This window comes from Glandiceps talaboti, chromosome 23 (genome assembly GCF_964340395.1).
Source record: "Glandiceps talaboti chromosome 23, keGlaTala1.1, whole genome shotgun sequence".
Classification (NCBI taxonomy): domain Eukaryota; kingdom Metazoa; phylum Hemichordata; class Enteropneusta; family Spengelidae; genus Glandiceps; species Glandiceps talaboti.
In genome coordinates, this window is record NC_135571.1 from 15535599 (window position 1) to 15557327 (window position 21729).

General features: G+C 33.6%; 2 protein-coding genes across 4 annotated transcripts in view; both read right to left on the bottom strand.

Annotated features, from left to right (window-relative positions):
* Window positions 1-8966: 8966 nt before the first annotated feature.
* Window positions 8967-9608, bottom strand: LOC144452789 (uncharacterized). Its single transcript, XM_078143942.1, has one exon. It carries the CDS (start codon window positions 9606-9608, stop codon window positions 8967-8969), a length of 642 nt encoding a protein of 213 aa, XP_078000068.1.
* Window positions 9609-16835: 7227 nt separating this feature from the next.
* The window catches only part of LOC144452950 (uncharacterized), a 31315-nt gene continuing 26421 nt past the window's right edge, over window positions 16836-21729 (bottom strand). For 2 of the 3 annotated variants that reach the window (XM_078144184.1, XM_078144182.1), the window contains exons 6-8: window positions 18255-18322; window positions 17532-17619; window positions 16836-17276 (exon numbers count right to left, since the gene is read on the bottom strand). In XM_078144184.1, the coding sequence (XP_078000310.1) occupies window positions 18311-18322 (12 nt within the window). In that variant the 3' untranslated portion in view covers window positions 16836-17276; window positions 17532-17619; window positions 18255-18310. The remainder of the gene's footprint in view (window positions 17277-17531; window positions 17620-18254; window positions 18323-21729) is intronic. The other variant, XM_078144183.1, reaches the window with a different exon arrangement.

Here is a 21729-nt window from a genome sequence, read left to right on the forward strand (position 1 = left end):
AGTGACGGGCCTTTTCCCCTTGTTCAATTACCCCAATACAGTTTACAGTCAGCTGAAAACTAATCAATCAGCTCATTTCGAATACAAATTCATTCACCTAGCTATGTCTGCCGGGTCCTCCCCAGGTAGCTAGGATAAGACACCTGCCGGGTCCTCCCCGGGTGCTCTTCTTGGCGTATTGTAAATTCTCCCCAGTACAAATTCAACCTAGCTATGTCTGCCGGGTCCTCCCCAGGTAGCTAGTATACAGACGCCTGCCGGGTCCTCCCCAGGTGCTCTTCTCGGCTTACTGCAAATTACCCCTGTACAATTCACCACCTAGCTATGTCTGCCGGGTCCTCCCCAGGTAGCTATGGTTACGACACCTGCCGGGTCCTCCCCGGGTGATCTTTTCGGTTTACTTATGTTTACATTCAGGAGCACACATAGGACCTATCTGCTGGGACCTCCCCAGGTAGCCTATACTCCTTACACCTGCTGGTGATCTTCCCAGCTGCAAGTGGTGCTGAGTAGCCCTCAAGATAGCCAAAGTTTGTGTATGTATTTTGTTATTGATTTAACAAGTTAGTTTGTTACTAGGACATTAAAGTTTTTCTAGACATACTTGCCAGTCTCACTACTTCATTCTACATTCACACAAGGACAGTAACAGGTACCCAATATGTGGGTATAAATATATATTTATTAGATGAACAATTTACATCAATTCATGACTATATTTATTAGATGAACAATTTACATCAATTCAAGACTATATTTATTAGATGAACAATTTACATCAATTCATGACTATATTTATTAGATAATCAATTTACATCAATTCATGACTATATTTATTAGATGAACAATATACATCAATTCATGACTATATTTATTAGATGAACAATACACATCAATTCATGACTATATTTATTAGATGAACAATATACATTAATTCATGACTATATTTATTAGATGAACAATTTACATCAATTCATGACTATATTTATTATATAATCGATTTACATTAATTCATGACTATATTTATTAGATGAACAATTTACATTAATTCATGACTATATTTATTAGATGAACAATTTACATCAATTCATGACTATATTTATTATATAATCGATTTACATTAATTCATGACTATATTTATTAGATGAACAATTTACATCAATTCATGACTATATTTATTAGATGAACAATTTACATCAATTCATGACTATATTTATTAGATAATCAATTTACATCAATTCATGACTATATTTATTAGATAAACAATACACATCAATTCATGACTATATTTATTAGATGAACAATATACATCAATTCATGACTATATTTATTAGATGAACAATATACATCAATTCATGACTATATTTATTAGATAATCAATTTACATCAATTCATGACTATATTTATTAGATAAACAATTTACATCAATTCATGACTATATTTATTAGATGAACAATATACATCAATTCATGACTATATTTATTAGATGAACAATATACATCAATTCATGACTGTATTTATTAGATGAACAATATACATTAATTCATGACTATATTTATTAGATGAACAATTTACATCAATTCATGACTATATTTATTAGATAATCAATTTACATTAATTCATGACTATATTTATTAGATGAACAATTTACATCAATTCATGACTATATTTATTAGATATTATATTATAGCATTACCAATTCCAGTGAATTTTGTGACGTCATCGCTGTACATTATTACTGATAATGTACTCCGTTATTGGGCATCGAGGCCCTGGAACGAGCATAACAATACAAGCTTATTGTTCTGTTTCTTCATACGACTAGGTATTTTTTCGAAATGTATGTTGTTACTTATGATTGTCATTTCCACTGTTTAAAAATACAACGCATTCATGAAACAAATTTGAGTTCACAGCAGTTCACTGAAGTGTATATGTGTGTGCATGTGTACGTACGTGTGTTGCTATGATTAGTATTCAGCTTCCAGGCCGAACATGGCAGACGATGTTCAGCGCTGTGTATATTATACGTTGTTTTGCGTTTCTCGATCTACAAATTCACTGGAATTGGCAAAACTATAAAATAATAACAATAATGTACGTCCTCCTAGTCCATAATGGACTCAAGCAAACATTGCACTCCATAATGGGCTCGGCTGTCGCCTCGCCCATTATGTCGTTCAAAGTTTGCTTTCGTCCATTATGGGCTGGGAGGGCATACATTATTGTTTAAATCAATTGACATCAATCCATGACCATATTTATTAGATAATCAATTTACATTAATTCATGACTATATTTATTAGATGAACAATACACATCAATTCATGACTATATTTATTAGATGAACAATATACATCAATTCATGACTATATTTATTAGATAATCAATTTACATCAACTCATGACTATATTTATTAGATAATCAATTTGCATTAATTCATGACTATATTTATTAGATAATCAATTTACATCAATTCATGACTATATTGATTAGATAATCAATTTACATTAATTCATGACTATATTTATTAGATAATCAATTTACATCAATTCATGACTATATTTATTAGACGATCAATTTACATCAATTCATGACTATATTTATTAGACAATCAATTTACATTAATTCATGACTATATTTATTAGACAATCAATTTACATCAATTCATGACTATATTTATTAGATAATCAATTGACATTAATTCATGACTATATTTGTTAGATGAACAATATACATCAATTCATGACTATATTTATTAGATAATCAATTTACATCAACTCATGACTATATTTATTAGATAATCAATTTGCATTAATTCATGACTATATTTATTAGATAATCAATTTACATCAATTTATGACTATATTGATTAGATAATCAATTGACATTAATTCATGACTATATTTATTAGATAATCAATTTACATCAATTCATGACTATATTTATTAGACGATCAATTTACATCAATTCATGACTATATTTATTAGACAATCAATTTACATTAATTCATGACTATATTTATTAGATAATCAATTGACATTAATTCATGACTATATTTATTAGATGAACAATTTACATCAATTCATGACTATATTTATTAGATAATCAATTGACATTAATTCATGACTATATTTGTTAGATGAACAATTTACATCAATTCATGACTATATTTATTAGATAATCAATTTACATCTATCCATGACTATATTTATTAGATAATCAATTTACATCAATTCATGACTGTATTTATTAGATGAACAATATACATTAATTCATGACTATATTTATTAGATAATCAATTTACATCAATTCATGACTATATTTATTAGATGAACAATTTACATCAATTCATGACTATATTTATTAGATAATCAATTTACATTAATTCATGACTATATTTATTAGATAATCAATTTACATCAATTCATGACTATGTTTATTAGATAATCAATTTACATTAATTCATGACTATATTTATTAGATAATCAATTTACATCAATTCATGACTGTATTTATTAGATGAACAATATACATTAATTCATGACTATATTTATTAGATAATCAATTTACATCAATTCATGACTATATTTATTAGATAATCAATTTACATCAATTCATGACTATATTTATTAGATGAACAATTTACATCAATTCATGACTATATTTATTACACGATCAATTTACATCAATTCATGACTGTATTTATTAGATGAACAATATACATTAATTCATGACTATATTTATTAGATAATCAATTTACATTAATTCATGACTATATTTATTAGATAATCAATTTACATCAATTCATGACTATATTTATTAGATAATCAATTTACATCAATTCATGACTATATTTATTAGATGAACAATTTACATCAATTCATGACTATATTATTAGACGATCAATTTACATCAATTCATGACTGTATTTATTAGATGAACAATTTACATCAATTCATGACTATATTTATTAGATAATCAATTTACATCAATTCATGACTATATTTATTAGATGAACAATTTACATCAATTCATGACTATATTATTAGACGATCAATTTACATCAATTCATGACTGTATTTATTAGATAATCAATTTACATCAATTCATGACTATATTTATTAGATAATCAATTTACATCAATTCATGACTATATTTATTAGATGAACAATTTACATCAATTCATGACTATATTTATTAGATAATCAATTTACATCAATTCATGACTATATTTATTAGATAATCAATTTACATCAATTCATGACTGTATTTATTAGATGAACAATATACATTAATTCATGACTATATTTATTAGATAATCAATTTACATCAATTCATGACTATATTTATTAGATGAACAATTTACATCAATTCATGACTATATTTATTAGATAATCAATTTACATTAATTCATGACTATATTTATTAGATGAACAATTTACATCAATTCATGACTATATTTATTAGATAATCAATTTACATTAATTCATGACTATATTTATTAGATGAACAATTTACATCAATTCATGACTATATTTATTAGATAATCAATTTACATCAATTCATGACTATATTTATTAGATGAACAATTTACATCAATTCATGACTATATTTATTAGATGAACAATTTACATCAATTCATGACTATTTATTAGATAATCAATTTACATTAATTCATGACTATATTTATTAGATGAACAATTTACATTAATTCATGACTATATTTATTAGATGGACAATTTACATCAATTCATGACTATATGTAGTAGATGAACAATTTACATCAATTCATGACTATATTTATTAGATGGACAATTTACATCAATTCATGACTATATTTATTAGATGAACAATATACATCAATTCATGACTGTATTTATTAGATGAACAATTTACATCAATTCATGACTATATTTATTAGATGAACAATTTACATCAATTCATGACTATATTTATTAGATAATCAATTTACATCAATTCATGACTATATTTATTAGATGAACAATTTACATCAATTCATGACTATATTTATTAGATAATCAATTTACATCAATTCATGACTATATTTATTAGACGATCAATTTACATTAATTCATGACTGTATTTATTAGATGAACAATTTACATCAATTCATGACTATATTTATTAGATAATCAATTTACATCAATTCATGACTATATTTATTAGACGATCAATTTACATCAATTTCTGTCTGTCTATTTTAGAGTGCTCTTTTTAACGTTTGTCTTGTGTACTATGTAAATGTTGTGTTTTTATAGTATATGGGAGTGTATCCTGCAATAAAGTTATAAAAATAATAATAAATAATAATAATAATATATATATGGGTGTGATTGAAAAATAGGGTAAACACATTATCAAATAAACTGAATAGAAATAATATAGAGATACATACCTCTCATATTTATTTCTTTTAATAAAGTTTCTTCAGCAGCATCCTTCTTCATCAATGATGACTCAATTGTGTTACCTGAGAGGAGAAGAGAAATACTGCATTCCATGGTTTATTTAAATGTATGGTGATCTAACAACGGCTTATTCAGATATATAAATATACAAAAGACAACCATCATTTTCCCTCTACACAAGCCTCAATAAAACATGTACTGAGAAAATATTTTTTCATGACTGACAAAAACATAAAATTTGAAAGGACTCAAAGATTTGAAACTTACATATATGCTTCATCTTCTAATAACTTTATCAGCTTTTCCAGTGATCTGAAAAAACGAGGAAAAAACATTATCAAAAATGAACAAAATTATATAGGTACTTGCCTTTGATATTCTTTTTCTTGAAATCTTTCAGCGGTAGAGTCCTTCTTCATTGTTATCTGTGTAGAGAAAAAGAGAATAGGAGATTTATATGGGCATTAAAAAGTAAAGCCATTGCTTTACTCAAACAAGACTTACCTTCTTTATAAGACTGCAGATAACCAGATTCGCTGCGCTGCATCTGTTCATCGAAAATAGCTTGCATAGTGGCTTGCAGTTTATAACTGACCACTATAGCAAGACATATTTACATGTAGAACAGATAAAAAATTATTCAAGATTTCTGTGAACCAATAAGGTTTTAGCAGTTTGCAACCAAGTAACACCACGTGTTTGATAAGTACGCAATTGTGCACGCGTGGTAATCTGCAGGTTACATACGCTGATATCAGCCATTGACCAAAGCGTGTACTCACTGCTTGGCCAATGACCATCTGATTATCACGATTTGGTGGATGTCCAATCTTTAGTCCAGTTTTCCTCTGCTAGCCAGTGTATGATATGATAACTGACTTGGTGAACTTCAATTCCGAGAGATGTCTTCTGCAGTTAGGACAGTAGTCTGGTACATGTGATATACTTTTAATAGTTATCACAGATTACTACCATTATCAGAGTAGTGATATCCTTTGTTGTCATCTAGGAGATATCCTCATAGCATACATCTAGGGGTAACATGAGTTACACTTCCATGTTACAACTCTTCATTTTATCTTTAGTTCAAACAGGTTGTAACCCACTGAGCTGGTTCTTCTTGTCCTTTCAATCACCTTGATATTTTTCTTTTCACACGTTTTATAATGTGTCCTATGTATCACTACTTCACTTCCATCTTTACAGGTTGCTGTGAATCTTCTATATGTATTTGTTTTGCTCACACATCATTTATTGTGTCCTTTATGCCACTCCTCCTTTGTCCGGTATTCTTGTCCTGTGTCACCTATTAGCCTGTTTGTAAGGTTGACATTATGTCCGTTGCATACCAGTGTCCTGTTTATTTACATGTCGTTTTACATCGCCAAGTTCTGTGTTTCGCACTGTGAACTGTTTCATTTTGTGTCCATGCTAGTGTACCTATTTCGCACTGTATACTTTTTTTAATGTCTTGTAATTGTCTCTGTTTCAACGTGTCCTCTCACTTGCCACTTTTCTTGTTTCACACTGTGGGCCATTTCATTTTGTGTCCACACTAATGTGCCAGTTTCGCACTGTAGACTTGTTTTTTAATGTCCTTTTATATCACAATTGTCTCTGCTTTCAACATGTCCTCTCACTTGCGACTTTTCTTGTTTCGCACTATGGCCTGTTTCTTTATATGTCCATATTAATGTGCCAGTTTCGCACTGTAGACTTGTTTTTTAATGTCCTTTTATATAACCACTGTCTGTTTTCAACGTGTCCTCTCACTTGCCACATTCTTGTTTCGCACTGTGGTCTGTTTCATTTTATGTCCACACTCATGTGCCAGTTTCGCACTGTGGACTGTTTTTAGTGTCTTTTTATATCACCATGGACTGTCTGTTTTCAACGTGTCCTCTCACTTGCCACTTTTCTTGTTTCACTCTGTGGCCTGTTTCATTTTATGTCCACACTAATGTGCCAGTTTAGCATGCAAATAAAACCCCTGAATATTTCAGATTGCTTTTTATACAGTTAATATGTCAATAAATGTAGTCTCTATTGAATTGAATTGAATTGAAATTTATTTCACCAGAACTTATACAGTTTATACAGATATTGAATAAATATATAGAAATGAAAGAGAGCGAAAAAATACAACGTCTAGGGACAAAATAAAATTCTGGTGAGGACCAAGGACAGTATTTCTTTCTGAACTAATCGAGGTCCAAGGCCCTGACTGACATGCTTAGTATAATGTATTGCTGGTTACACTGTTATAAAAATAAATATATACATAACAAATGTTCTTTATATACACACGCATCACACTCACTCATAGAAAAAACAAAACAAACCAATCATACATTCATACACATACTAAATATTCTTAAAACTAAAGTTGTACAAATTTTACAAATCACTGCTGTCACAAATAAATAAATGGGCTATATACATGTATATGGAATGTCACTAACTGAATAAAAACTGTTTTAATTCAGACTTAAATTTTTCCCGACTGTGAAGCGATTTAATTGGTAGGGGTACTGCGTTCCATGCCTTGACTGCTGCGTAGTTAAAATTATACTGAGTTTGTGTCAAGTTGGCCTTTGGGGTTGGTAAATTTGCATTGGATCTTGCTTTGGTTGGATAGTTATGGGTCAAATGAACTTCGAAGTAATGCTCACGATTGTGAATATAGCGATTGTGTATTAAATCGAAGATGAAAATGCAAGTTTGAAGACTACAGAGTTTGTAAATATCAAGAATTTTAAGTTGATGAAAGAGAGGAGTAGAATGGGCATGGTAATCTGAGAAAGTTATGAAGCGGACAAGCTTTTTTGTAGACGAAGGAGGGGGTGTAGTGCTGTTGGGAAGGTGTTTCCCCACACTTCCACGCAATAGCTAAGATGAGGTAGAATTAAAGTGTTGTAAAGGAGTATGAGAACAGATCTTGTAATTTGCAATTAGGGTATTCTTTTGACTCGTGTCGATGTTAACATCGCCCATTATAATGCATTTTTTGTTTTTAGAGGAAATAGACTCAAGAAATTCTTGAACTGGTGTGTTGGGTTTCCTATAAATTACACCAATTATCACACTTTCTTTGTTTATGCCAACTTCGATGAATAATGATTCTGAATGTTGGATTCTAAAGGTGTTAATTTGCGAAAAAGACAATGAATTGTGAATGTATAATGCACCTTTGGTATGTACGCGGTTGCATGTGATAATTTTGTAGCATGGGAGCGTGAAAAGGGAACAGTCATTGTTGTGCAACCATGTCTCAGTCAATACAATTACAGAAAAATCATGATGTATATTGCCTAAAAAGGAAACAAGCTCATCATAATGCTTTGAGAGTGATCTAATATTTAAGTGAAAAGTTGAAAAGAATTGCTTTGGGTTATTATCAGAAGTTAATGGAGATGTACCTGAATTAAGTTGTTCCAATGAATATGATTTGCAGTTATAGTTTATCGTTTGTGGTTTATTGTCGGTGGCTTCCATAGATTGTTCACAATTTTACGAGTCCGCGTTCTTTCTGTATTATTGCATACGCTCGATGTCATGCAATGTAATAATCTTTAGTGCCCTTCCTTCCTCATTCCTTTTTACAAAAATTCTTCCGTTGTTCGTCCAGATGAACTTCCATTTTAGATTGTACTTCTTTTTCTCATTTGTTTTGTGGAACAGTTGTTTGTTGGCCGGGCTTAGATTTTCGTTGATATAGATTCGATTGTCAGAATGATTACCAATGTTTATGTCTTTCGTTGATTTGTTCTTGAGGCGCTTTCGTGCAGCATAGATGTTATTGCAGATGGTTCTCCTAGTGAATCTAACAATTATCGGGGCTGGGGTTATGTGTTCTTGATGCGACCTTGATGGCAGACGGTGACTGATGTCGATGTCGCTTGATGTTATCCTAACGCCGACTGTGTTAGCGACTTTAGTAACAATCGAGTCGGTGTCTTCGTCCGGTTGTTCTGGGATGCCGTGTATCTCAAGGTTATTTCGTCTTGTGTATTGCTGTAAGTCATGGAGTTCTTGTTGTGTTGTGCTGAGGTTGCAAGTTGTCAATGATAATGAGTTGTTGCTTGAGGCTTTTGTTTTCAGTTTCCATTTCATCCATCCTTCTCTTGTACATATCGAAACAAGTGCTGATGTATTCGACTGAGTTCTGTAGTTCATTCAGTTTGTGTTCTAACGCCGGTATCGTATCCACTTTCTGGTTTAGTGCAGCCAGTGTTGACAGTATTTGTGCGGTTTCGCTTTGTTCCCCTTGGTCAGCCATCAGTTCAGTTCAGTACAGGTAATTTCCTCCAATGTCTGGAGCACCGTGCAGATAACACGTAGTTAGTGTTCACTGAGGATCACCAGGATCTGAAAAAAAGAATAATTAATAGAGGCTGGCAAAAGACCAGTTATCGTGTCCAGCCAAGTACATAGTCACTACAGCAGCCTTATTCCAAGAGCTTTACTTCGCTCTAAGTGAAGAGCATAGCATAGTCCACGTGTTAAATTTTCCAATCTAAGTGTATTCAGCAGCAGGTTATTGTCCTTTGGTACAAGTTCTGTGAGGTATGTAGCATCTAATATTAGCCGGGTAAGCATTGTGTGGTCTTGTGCTAGGTTGGTCCAACCATTAGCACCTATTAACTTGGTGAGGTGAACTTCCAGTTTGTGAAAATAATAAAATCTAGCTTTGTCAAGGGCTGTACAGTGTAGAATTAATGAAGTGTTCTCTGGTTTCAATGTCAGTTTCACATAGTGGACAGGTCGCGTTGACTTTGTACTGGTTGAACTGAGCTTTGTTGGTTTGTAACATGTAGACACCAAGTAATAACTTTGCTTTGACTGATGCTTTTCTAACAGCTACAGGATCGAAATTGGTGGATGACCATATAGGATGTATTTTCTTAGGTGAATAATTTGTAGTGTTGAGATAATGTAGGGTATTTTTTCCTAAGGCCTCTTTGCATATCCATTCTTTCCAGTATTGGTTAATTCTTACTTCTACCATTTTCTTCCATTGGGCTTGTGACGGAATATCAGTTAAAAGGTCATGTGCTGAAGGTAAATCATATTGATGGAGAATGTGCTGAATTTCGATAAACCAACTTTTTGATTTGAGTGATTTAATGGATAATTGTCGGACAGCTACTTGGCGCTCAATACAGTCCTGTCTTACAATATTACTGAATAGAGATAGCTTTCTTCTATGAAGCTCAGCAGCAATTGGAAGGGTTCCTAATAAGAAGTAAGTACCAGCCACTGCTGTTCGCTCAGGGAGATGTTGCAGGTTCCTAAGGGTTTTTCGGTGTTGTTTTTCAAGCAGCATCAGTTCTGATTGTTTCAGTGTGAGTACTTCGAGGCCATACATTAACCTTGGGATGACATAAATGTTATACATCTTTATTGATACCATTGGATTCACACCGTTTAACCCACGGAAACCGAAACCCATTAGTGCATAGGCAGCACGGCGTGCAAGCTGTATCTTATTATTTATACTATTTGTTGTACTAATTGATTGGTTTGGTCCTCTCAGTATCCCAACATGTTCATAGGTCTCAGTTGGTACTATACTCCTGTCATTTAACTGAAAGTCAAAGCTTGTATCTTCTGGTTTAGTGTTTATATGCACCACCCTTGTCTTTGATTCACTGATTAAATAGCGTTCTTTATTGGCATATGTTCCTTGGACATCAAGAAGACATTGTAGATCTGAGTTATTGTTAGCTAGTAGGGTAACATCGTCAGCAAGGGCGATGACTCCGCAATAAATTGACCCAAAGTGAAATCCAGTTTCATGTGTTGATAGTCTAGAGTATCTAAAAGAGGATTTAGGAAGCATTTGTAGGCAGCTGGTGACCAAACGCCTCCCTGTCTGACTCCCTGAAGTTCACTGAAACTATTGGAGCACTCCGTCTCCCATTTTACTTGAGATGTAAGATTGGTGTACCAGTTGTGTAGAAAAGTCCACTTCTCCTTGATAATACCATTAAAATGCAGTTTTCTGAGAAGGGAGTCATGCCAGACAACATCAAAGGCTTTGGAGGCATCAATGAACGCTGTGAGTAGTGGAGTTTTATCAAGAGCTTCAGCATGGGCTTCAGTTAACAGCAAGGCTGCATTTAAGGAAGAAGTTTGTTTAGTAAACCCTCTCTGTAATGGATTTTGATGTGTCTTCAGGTGCACTCCATTGCGTTGTAAATGAACTTTCTCGGCTAATTTGCCAATGATGCTGGTTATTGTGATGTGTCTGTAGGAATCTGGGTTATGAATTGGTTTGCCTTGGTTTTTGTATATCGGAGAAATTATGCCATGTTTGAATTGAGATGGTACAGCCCCCTTCTCAATAATTGGTTCCAGGATTTTTGTTAAAGCACTCACTACCTTTGGTCCGCCAAGTTTTAAATGTTCGGCTGAGAGTCCTTGGTGATCTGCTGCTTTACCATTTTTCAAGGTGTTTAAGGATGTAATAACTTCCTCCTCCATTAACGGACTGGCTGCACTTGCTTCAGAGTCTGTAATATTTTGAATTAGCTGCTTATCAAGCAAAACTTGGTAGTTGTATACTTCGTCAAATCGTGGTAGATCAGCTGGTTGTGCCAGTTGATTGAAGTAGCTAGCCCAGCCCTGACAGATATCCTGTGGAGTTGACAGATGCAGGTCATCGATGATCAAGGTATTCACTTTAGTAAATGGTGTACTTCTTTGTTTCTTTATAAGACGATGGAACAGTTTATTGTCATACTTTGAAGATGCCATTAGCTCGGAGTATAGGTTGTGGCGATGTTTTGCATTAAGTTGTCGCTGTATTCTCCTAAGATTCCGTTTATTCTGCATCATGTTTAAGAAGAGGTTGTTCCCAGGGTCTTTTGGGCGCCCTGCTTTCTTCCAAACCCAAAATGCCTTTTTACTTAGTTTGATGTGGTCAATGATTAGAGGGTGTAGGGGCTTCAAGTTCTTTACTTTCTTAGGGGTTGGTGTGGATTCAATTGCAGTGTTCACTAAGACATCTGCTAGTTTATCAATTTGTAATTCAACAAGGGACAGGGATGATGAAATACTATCAATGTCAAGTCTTTCCTCAAGTAATTCACGATACAACTCCAGGTTAACCTTTTCCCAGTTAACCTTCCTTTTTGGTGCAGTTTGGGATTGGACTGCTGGGGGGTCCTTACAAAAATTAATATTAATAAACATCTCAGCTATAACAGGGTTGTGAGGTAAAGTGTTTACTGGGTCATCAGTCAGAACTCGTGGATTGTTTAAATGTACAGTTGGATTGACAATAATGTAGTCAATGCTTGATTTCCCTCCAGCAAGCTGGTATGTCCATATCGCTGGGTAATTTGAAGTTAGATGAAGGTTATTGTCTATGCAAAATTCCTTGAGTCGCTTGTCACGAGGAAGAAGTGGGAGTCTATGTAGGGAAACATTCATATCTCCCACAAGAATAATGTTTGACTGTGTAGTATGTTTGATGATGATTTCCCTGATGATGTCAAGACTTGAGGCAAAATCTTCCTCAGAATTTCGAAGTCCTCTACATGGCAAGTAGACATTTATAACACAATAATTTTGGTTTTCAGTATGCATTAAAATAGCACAAGTTCTGTTGTCACCATCTGGTATGGGGATTATCCATTTATCAAGACTCTTCTTCCAAATAAGTGCTACACCTCCTTTACCTCTAGGTCTTTGTAGTGGTGAGATCGGATCTGAATCGTCGTCACTCTTAATAAGAGAATTATAACCAAGAGAGTCACACAATTGTTCAAGATGTTTCTTCTCAAAAGAATAGAGCCAGTGTTCTTGTATTGCTATTATATCTGCTGAGTGGATACTACTAACAAGGAAAGCCTTGTTAGTATAAAAGTTCTCTATGTTGTGTGTTAATATCTTGACAGATGGTAATGCACGAAGTCTAGAATCAGGGGTGGTTAGGTCGGGTGCCGTTTCCTTGGGCCCTCCCTCAAAAAATGGTTTTGACTGTTACAGGTGCTATCAGATGTACCATTCTGCTTAATACTATTGGACGATATAAGGATATGATTACTATCTTGTTCATTGTAATTAGGCTCAGTAGTACCTGGTTTGTCGTTGGAGTTACTATTCTTATTTGATAAATTAGCTACAAGCCGTCTAGTGCTATCACTGTAAATATTGTCCTGTTTACTGGAGTTGAGAATACATTTTTCAGAGTAATTACCAGTCTGTTTATTGCCATCTTCTGGAAGGTGACTGAGACTATCACTACATCTGCTATGACTATGAGGTTCACTGTGACTAGGAATGGGTATACAATGACTGGGTTTTTCATTGGAAATAGTTACTTCACTGTATTTATCAATTGGTGTACTTGGAAGAAACTTATTATGAGTTGATTCATTGTTGTGGCCACCAGTTACATCACACATATCACTAGTGAGAGCACGAGGATCTTGTGTTGGTTTATCAGGCCTGGACCCATCGCTGTCAAAGTTCTCTGTGTTGTTATCCTGTAGTGTAATAGTGTTTCCCTGGTTACTGTCTTTGTTTCTAACGTTTTTATGACGTCTTCTTCTAACAGGTCTATTCAGCGGGTTGATTTGATGTGGACGATACTGCAATGGGTTGATGGCTCCTGGAAAGGCTGCCACTGATTGAAAGGGTGGTGGAAGGTATTGAAATGAATTATGAATAGGTACTGGGTGTCCTTGAACAGGTGTATATGCTTTGAAAATATTTTGGTTTTTACTGGTAGTACTCTCAAGTTTTTCAATTCTACCCTTTAGACTTTCAAGTTCAAGTGCCTGAATACGATTCTCAAACAAGTTGAGCTGTTGGACAATACTTGATCTGGTGTTGTGTGCAGACTGAGTACCATTCAGGTCAAGCTGAGCTGTATCAATGTGCACATTCTGATTTGGTGAGGACTGTGAAAGTAAGAGATTTGTCTTTAAAAGCTGTATGGTCTTATTGGCATCATTCAGTTTAGTTTCAAGACCTATTATAGTTGACTTGGCTGTGGCAAGTTGTTTTTCCATCTGTGTATATTCAAATTGTTTTTTCTTCAGAGTTTTTTCCCAATTGGTAAGATTCTTTTCCTTCTCAGTTAGTGTCTTTTGCAGGGAAAGTAGAACTGGATCCCTTTCTTTCTGGCTTTTACCATTTTGAGAGTTGCTGATACGAGAGGTTGGAGAAGAAGACACTTTATTATCGTTTAAGTTTAAATTAGTAGAGTTGGTTATGTCTTTATGGTTGTCCTTGGTTAAATTTATATGTTTTCTATTTCCCTGTGTGATTTCAGTTTGGTTGGTAATGGATACATTTGGCTGCGATAATACTTGTTCCTCTTCATTTACACATGCAAAACACTTGTAATCTTCATTAGAGTTCTCTAGCTCATTGTACTGTGATTGAGTGAGGTTTTCACATTTGTAGTGGATCCAGAAATTACAGGTGCCACATAGAATAGTCGCACCTGCAATGTTCTTGTTACACACTGGGCAACTTTGTTCATTACTGGTTGAAGTTGAACTTGTAGGATTGTCTATAGAAGTCTGTTGATTCACAGCTAATGCCGGAATGTTAATTGTTTGTGTTGAGGAATTATGAGAGATGCTAGAGATTGTTGAATCTACTTGTGTTTTTGGCACGGTTTTTGTTTCGGGATATGATATTGCTTTATGGTTAATTTCAGGTTCACTGCTAGATTTTCTCTTCCTATCCACTTCTGATTTTGATAGGTATGACTGGCAAAAGTCTCTGATCTGTTCATTAATTATTTCGAAGTTTGGAGTCTTCATACAAATATCAAGAATAATAGACAGGTCCTCTTCAAGGAACAAGGAACAATTGTAATCTGTAACCATTTACTGTGACTCGACAAGTAGTGTGAAACAAATTAATTCTGTACAGTTGCCTTCCGCCACTTGCTGGTTTGATTGACTGATTCTTCTACTAACAGTCCGTTTTGATCATGTTTATCTACTGACTTATAGTCATGAGTTGTGACTCCCTCAAGAAAAGCATGGACTGCTTTTTTAAATACTTCATAGGCACCAGCAGTGAATTGAATAGTAAGAGTATTAGATTTTACCTCTAAATAAAAGTGTTGTTCTCTGCCAGTTGCAGACAGTTTCTTGTGTAAAGCCTTGGATTTGTTCAGTTTATAGTTTATAGTTCATAGTAGTTGAAGTATTAGCATCAGGTTGAACACCAGTCTTCTTCACAGGCACTTTGGTAGGGGTATAGACTTGAGGAGGACGGCGTTGTGTGGCTGATCTGGAAACTATACAGCTTTGAGCGTTCGTTGAATTCAGATTGGCATCCATAGTGGCAATTAAAAAATAAAATAAAATAAAAACAAAAAACACCAAAACCGGAGTTCGACGACAAGTTTAAAAAAACAAAACACTGGGCTTGTTAAGAGCACAAGTGTCCGATAAAAGTTTAAAGTGTTACAGCCATCTAGTCATAAACAGTTAAATGAAGAATGCTGGTCAGCGACAGTGGAGTGTAAGTTCTGTGTGTAATAGTTCTGTTACTAATGCAGGAACTCTAGTATTCTTGACAGCAGGCAAAGTGAATGTTCTGAAAAGTTCTGGAAATGTTATTTGCTATATGCTACTGAATACACAACGGCTGAAAACTGCAGTCTTGTAACATGCACCTGTAAGCTTGGACACGATAATACCACAAGATGAACATCCAACGAGTTAATCTTTTTTCCAAAGAAACAGGGGAGGTGACAATTAAAAACAAGATGGCGGCTACTCGTCGTTGAGAAACAATGAGATACGTGGCACTTCTCATTCACGTCAAAATGGCGTATTTACAAGAGTTTACACATACAGTGCATGGAGCTGGCTACACTACGCTACACTAGGTTTACCAAAACTGCAGGAATGGTTTACCAGGAGCTGAAGGAGTTGGCTGCAACACGCTAAAAACACAAGAACACGAGTACATACATACACGACAGGAGCAGGTTAAAAACACGTCTTGTCACCTCCTAGTACAGTTGCGCATCATTCATCTTGGCTTTGTCTTGCTTACCCGAGCTTGAACTTGGGAAACGTTTCGTTTCGCATTTTCGGCAAAGTTCAAGGTCTCCTTGGCACAGGCGCACCCCTCTTGTTTGACTACAGTCGTTGCACCTCATGTTGAGGTATTATAGATGATGCAGAATGTAAATTAGTGGAGATTTTGGTAAATTCTGTGAGAGCTAGATCAAAGTGATGTGCTCGTGTAACCTCGCAGTGTTGAGACAAATTAGTAGTATTAATAAGATTCAATCTGAATATGATACATACATACATACATACAGACAGACAGACACAAATGAGATATATTCTACTTAGTTTTACCTTGTATGTGGAATGCTTTTCATTGTTGATTGTGCACTATATCAAGAGATTTATCCCTGTCTACAAAATGTTTTAGACTCATTTTTCTATACAGAACTAATCTTTTGGACAGTGTTTTTATTTCTTTGTCCTTTTTTCTCAACAATTTTTTTTTGTAATGCAAGTTTTCTTTTGTGATGCAACTCTAAAATAACATGTGCATAACATAAATAATAACATATATATGTAAATAAAAAAAACCCCAGAAAACACATTTCACTGACATTTATTTTGTTCAACATTATTGCTTTTTTTTCTTCTGTGCCTTTATGCACGTGCGTATTCTGTCAAAGATTTGTTTGTTTGTTTTCCCCTTCATTAGTGCATTGAACTCTTCATTGGCTAATTCTAGTAGTACTCTCTTCATTGTAATTTCTCCTTTCTTTATTTGTGCAGCAAATTTTTCCTTTACAACATTTACCTCATAAGTAGTGAAGGATCTTCTTTGATGGGGTGTCTGTAGGGAGAATATGTTGATATGACAAAACTTAATCATGTTAATTAACTTATAATGTATGTATGTATGTATGTATGTATGTATGTATGTATGTGTGTGTGTATGTATGTATGTATATATGTAAGTAGGTATGTAAGTAGGTATGTATGATCTATTTCAACTTAAGATAAATATTTATCAAATCTGCGCTATATAGTGGGTAGCTGCCTTCATCAATTACAGTGGTAGGACAACTCTTAACATTTCTGCTCTCACCACCACCATCACCACCACCACCACCACCATCATTATCAGCAGCATCATCATCATCACAATGAAATTTGGGCACAATTAGTGGTTTTCTCTGTAAATAAAATGTTTTTGTCTTATTGTTATTTCTATAACCTGAAATTATGTGATAATTATAATAATAATAATAATAATAATAATAATAATAATAATATTATTATTATTATTATTATTATTATAATTATTATTATTATTATAGTTATCATTATTATTATAAAATTGCAATGTAAAGTTAGTTTTCTTTCAACAAGAGATAAACACTTGTAATTTGCATTAAAACATATGTATGTATGTATGTATGTATGTATGTATGTATGTACGTACGTACGTGTGTGTGTATGTATGTATGTACGTACGTACGTACGTATGTATGTATGTGTATGTATGTATGTATGTATGTATGTATGGTGGTTTTCTCTGTAAATAAAAAGTATTTGTCTTATTGTTATTTCTATAATATGAAATGATGTGATAATTATAATAATTATAATATTAATAATAATAATTAAATAATAGTACATGATAATAATAATAATAATAATAATAATAATAATAATAATAATAATAATAATAATACAAATACTACTACTACTACTACTACTACTACTACTATTAATGAAAAAAATGATTGACTTTAAACAATAGAAAAATATTTGTAATGTTCATTAAAATATATGATATACAACTTACCTCAAGAGGAATAATCCCTTCAGTGTCTTCTCCTTTTTGAGTAGGTTTTGCTTGTATTATACCATCTTCTGTAAAAGAGAACTTTCGTTTTTCAGCTTCAACCAGCTTATCTCTAATGGCTTTAATTTTATCTGTGGTTTGAACACTTAGATTTACGGTACGTAGTAATCTATACTTTGATTCTTGGGTACTTTCTCTGTGTGGCATTTGACAAGCCAAATGTGCTTTCATTTCAGGATCACTGGTCAACACCATACTCACAATAGATTTTCTTAGCCTTGTGGCAGTAAGAATTGTTTTACTAACATTAGCACTTTTCCATGTTCTTTGAATTAATTTATTCATTTCTGAGGCATTGAACGAATTGCCCTTATAGGTTTGGAATATGTTACTGCTTTCACTCAGGCTACAATTTGCCCTTGGCATAATTTTTTTAATGTAGACATTCGTCCACCTTCTCAAATTATCATCATATACAATTGTTGCAGCACCTGCAGTTCCACCTGTTTTGTGAGCTGCAACTGTTACAACTTTCTTGCCATCTACAGTAGTTCCTCTATTGAAGTCCGTTAGAGTCATGTTCCTTAGAGGACCTGTGCGCTGGGCACTATATGATAGTATTTCTGACGAGGTTAAAATTTTCCTCTGAACAGGGCCTCGCACTTTTGGACTTTTGGTAATAGGATAGTAATTCTATGACATTTCGAGTCTGTTCGCAGTTGTCAAAATCATTTAATTCCTTAGCAGTTATAAGATTATATAGTTCTTCCTCCTCAACTATGTTGTGCCTTTCTTTAAGTTCTTTTTGAATAGACCTGGACCAAGTCTCACAATATGTGAGCATCATATCTGCATTTACTAATCCTACTAGGGATTGTGACTTCTTAAGGTATTTATAAAAAAGGCACAACGAAGATAAATAGGATCTTACTGTCCCTGCCTTGTATTTTAGTAGGCATTCTTCCAGGTAGTGGGAAATGTGTGTAGGGGAACCCAAGAATAATATGTCATTGTTATGGGCTTCCAATATTTTTAGTATCTGTGTATAATGTTGTTTGGCCTGATTTATTTTTTTGCGTCCACTGCTTATTGATCTTAGGTCCTTATGGAAGGCTATAATTGTGCCCAAGGTTGCCGGTTTGCCTGATGATGTAGTAGGCGTCACATTTGGTGTAGATTTTGTTTGACACATGCTTTTTATTTTATATGTAAATGATCTCCCGTTACACAATTCTTTGTCATTATCATTATACTCACCACCATTATCGTTATCATCATCTTCATCCGATGAAGAAGATGATGATGATGATGATAACGATGTGCTTTTAATTGCAAACTTCCTTTTAAAAAACAATTTTCTTGATTTGTTTTTTGACTTATGCAAATATGCTGAGTATTGGGATGAACCCTTTGATATTCCATGATGGTTTTTGAGGTGTTTATCCACCCTTAATATTAACCGATCACATTCATCCACAGGACATTTTTTCAATGGCCTGTCATGTTTTTCTTTTCGTTTTTTAGATTCCTTTATCTGCAATACTTTTCTCCTTGCCTTGTCTGCCGGATAGTTGTGAATAACTTGCAGGTGCCTTTTTATATTGATGACTTTGGAATTGCAGTATCGGGTTGGGCAGTCTCTTTTTTGTTTTTTTGTTCTTGCCCTCTTTTGTGTGGGTTTTTTCCCCTGGGAATAGGAAGGGGGATTTTTTATTGTCATTGATGTCCCAGATGAACCATCTGAATCTGCCTCTTCCTCAACCTGCAATGAGGTGGGAATAGGCAGACTTTGTGATGTATCACCTGCAACATGAATTGTGATTTTTTGTGTGGGGTTTTGTATTTCAGGTGTATGTGGTGTTGATTGTGGGGGTAAGGTCTCAATCTTAATACCTGGGGGAGATATTGAATCTTGAACATGGGGCATGGGGTGTTAAATGTGAGTTACCTAGAAATGAACTGACCGGGGAATGGGATGTTACTTCAAAATCATGGGGTGCTTGTTTTCGTTTTACATTTTCACTTTCAAGACCAGATTTCTTGACACAGGCATGGGGTGTTATTTGTGTAACCTCTGAGTTTGACCCAAACAATATAAGCTTGAACTGAAAATTACAACATTCCATATTCTCACTGCCATCAGAACTGGAAAAAGAAACACTTGGTATATATTCAGATCCGCTTGATTCAGCTTCACTGAACATTTCATTTGACGAAGACATGATATATGGTTGCAAATATGAAAATGAAAGTGAAAGTGAAAGTGAAAATAGTGATAAAAGGTAGAAATTGTAAATATTACACAGGAAGCAAAGCAATTAGATAAATATGATAATTAAGAGAAGTACCTGAAATTGGAAATATGGAAGTGAAAGTGAAAGTGAACGTTGAGTGACAAGATTGGTTTTAGAAGTACTTTTGGGATATTCGATATTGCATGTATTGGCAATGGTAGACTATACTTACTGGGAGGTAAACTTTTCTCAGCCAGCCCTATATTTCAAAATCAACAAAATTAAAAAGTGTCAAGATGCTATTTTTTCTTTAAAAAAATAGCATATTTGGTGTAGATAACCTTATACGAGTAGTGTTACAAAATTGAAAAAAAAAGATGAATAATAACGAAAATATGAGTTTTTTGCAATATTATTTTTGCCTATGGTTAAAGTATGGTAGGAAAAAAACTTGGTTTTTTCAGACAATGTAGCAATTTGTGAAAGGTGTGCCCTACTTACTAATGACCTATGATTTCATTTTAACTACCTACACCGAAAGTATATGTTTCATAACTTCATTAATATTTAATATTTTTAAAGACATCTTACATTTCTGGAGAGGGCAACATCTGGCAACTCCAAATATATCATATTTCTGTAATGAAAATCAAGTCATAGTACCAAACATGAGCTTTTTTCGGCGCGCGTCGCTCTAAATATAGGCAATATAAACGTAATGCGTTTTCCTAAAAAATTGGTATATCTCATCGATTTTATAGGTATGATAACTGCTCTAATATTCAATTGTTTTTTAAATATTTTATATTTTTAGAAAGGGCAGCATCTGATAATTCCAAATAACTCAGATTTCTGTTATGAAAATCAAGTCATAGTACCAAAAATGGTGGGGTTTTTTTGCGCACGTCGCTCTAAATATAGGCTAAAAATGTAAAATGAATGTTGCTAAAAATCGGTATATTTCATCGAACTTAAATGTGTAATAACTGCACTAATATTCAATTGTTTTTTTAATGTTTCATAATTTTGGAAAGGGGAACATCTGGAGATTCCAAATATATAAGATATCTGTTATGAAAATCAAGTCATAGTACCAAAAACGGCGGGTTTTTTTTGCGCGCGCGTCGCTCTAAATATAGGCTATAAACGTAAAATGAATTTTGCTAAAAATCGGTATATTTCATCGAAATTAAATGTGTAATAACTGCACTAATATTCAATTGTTTTTTTAATGTTTCATA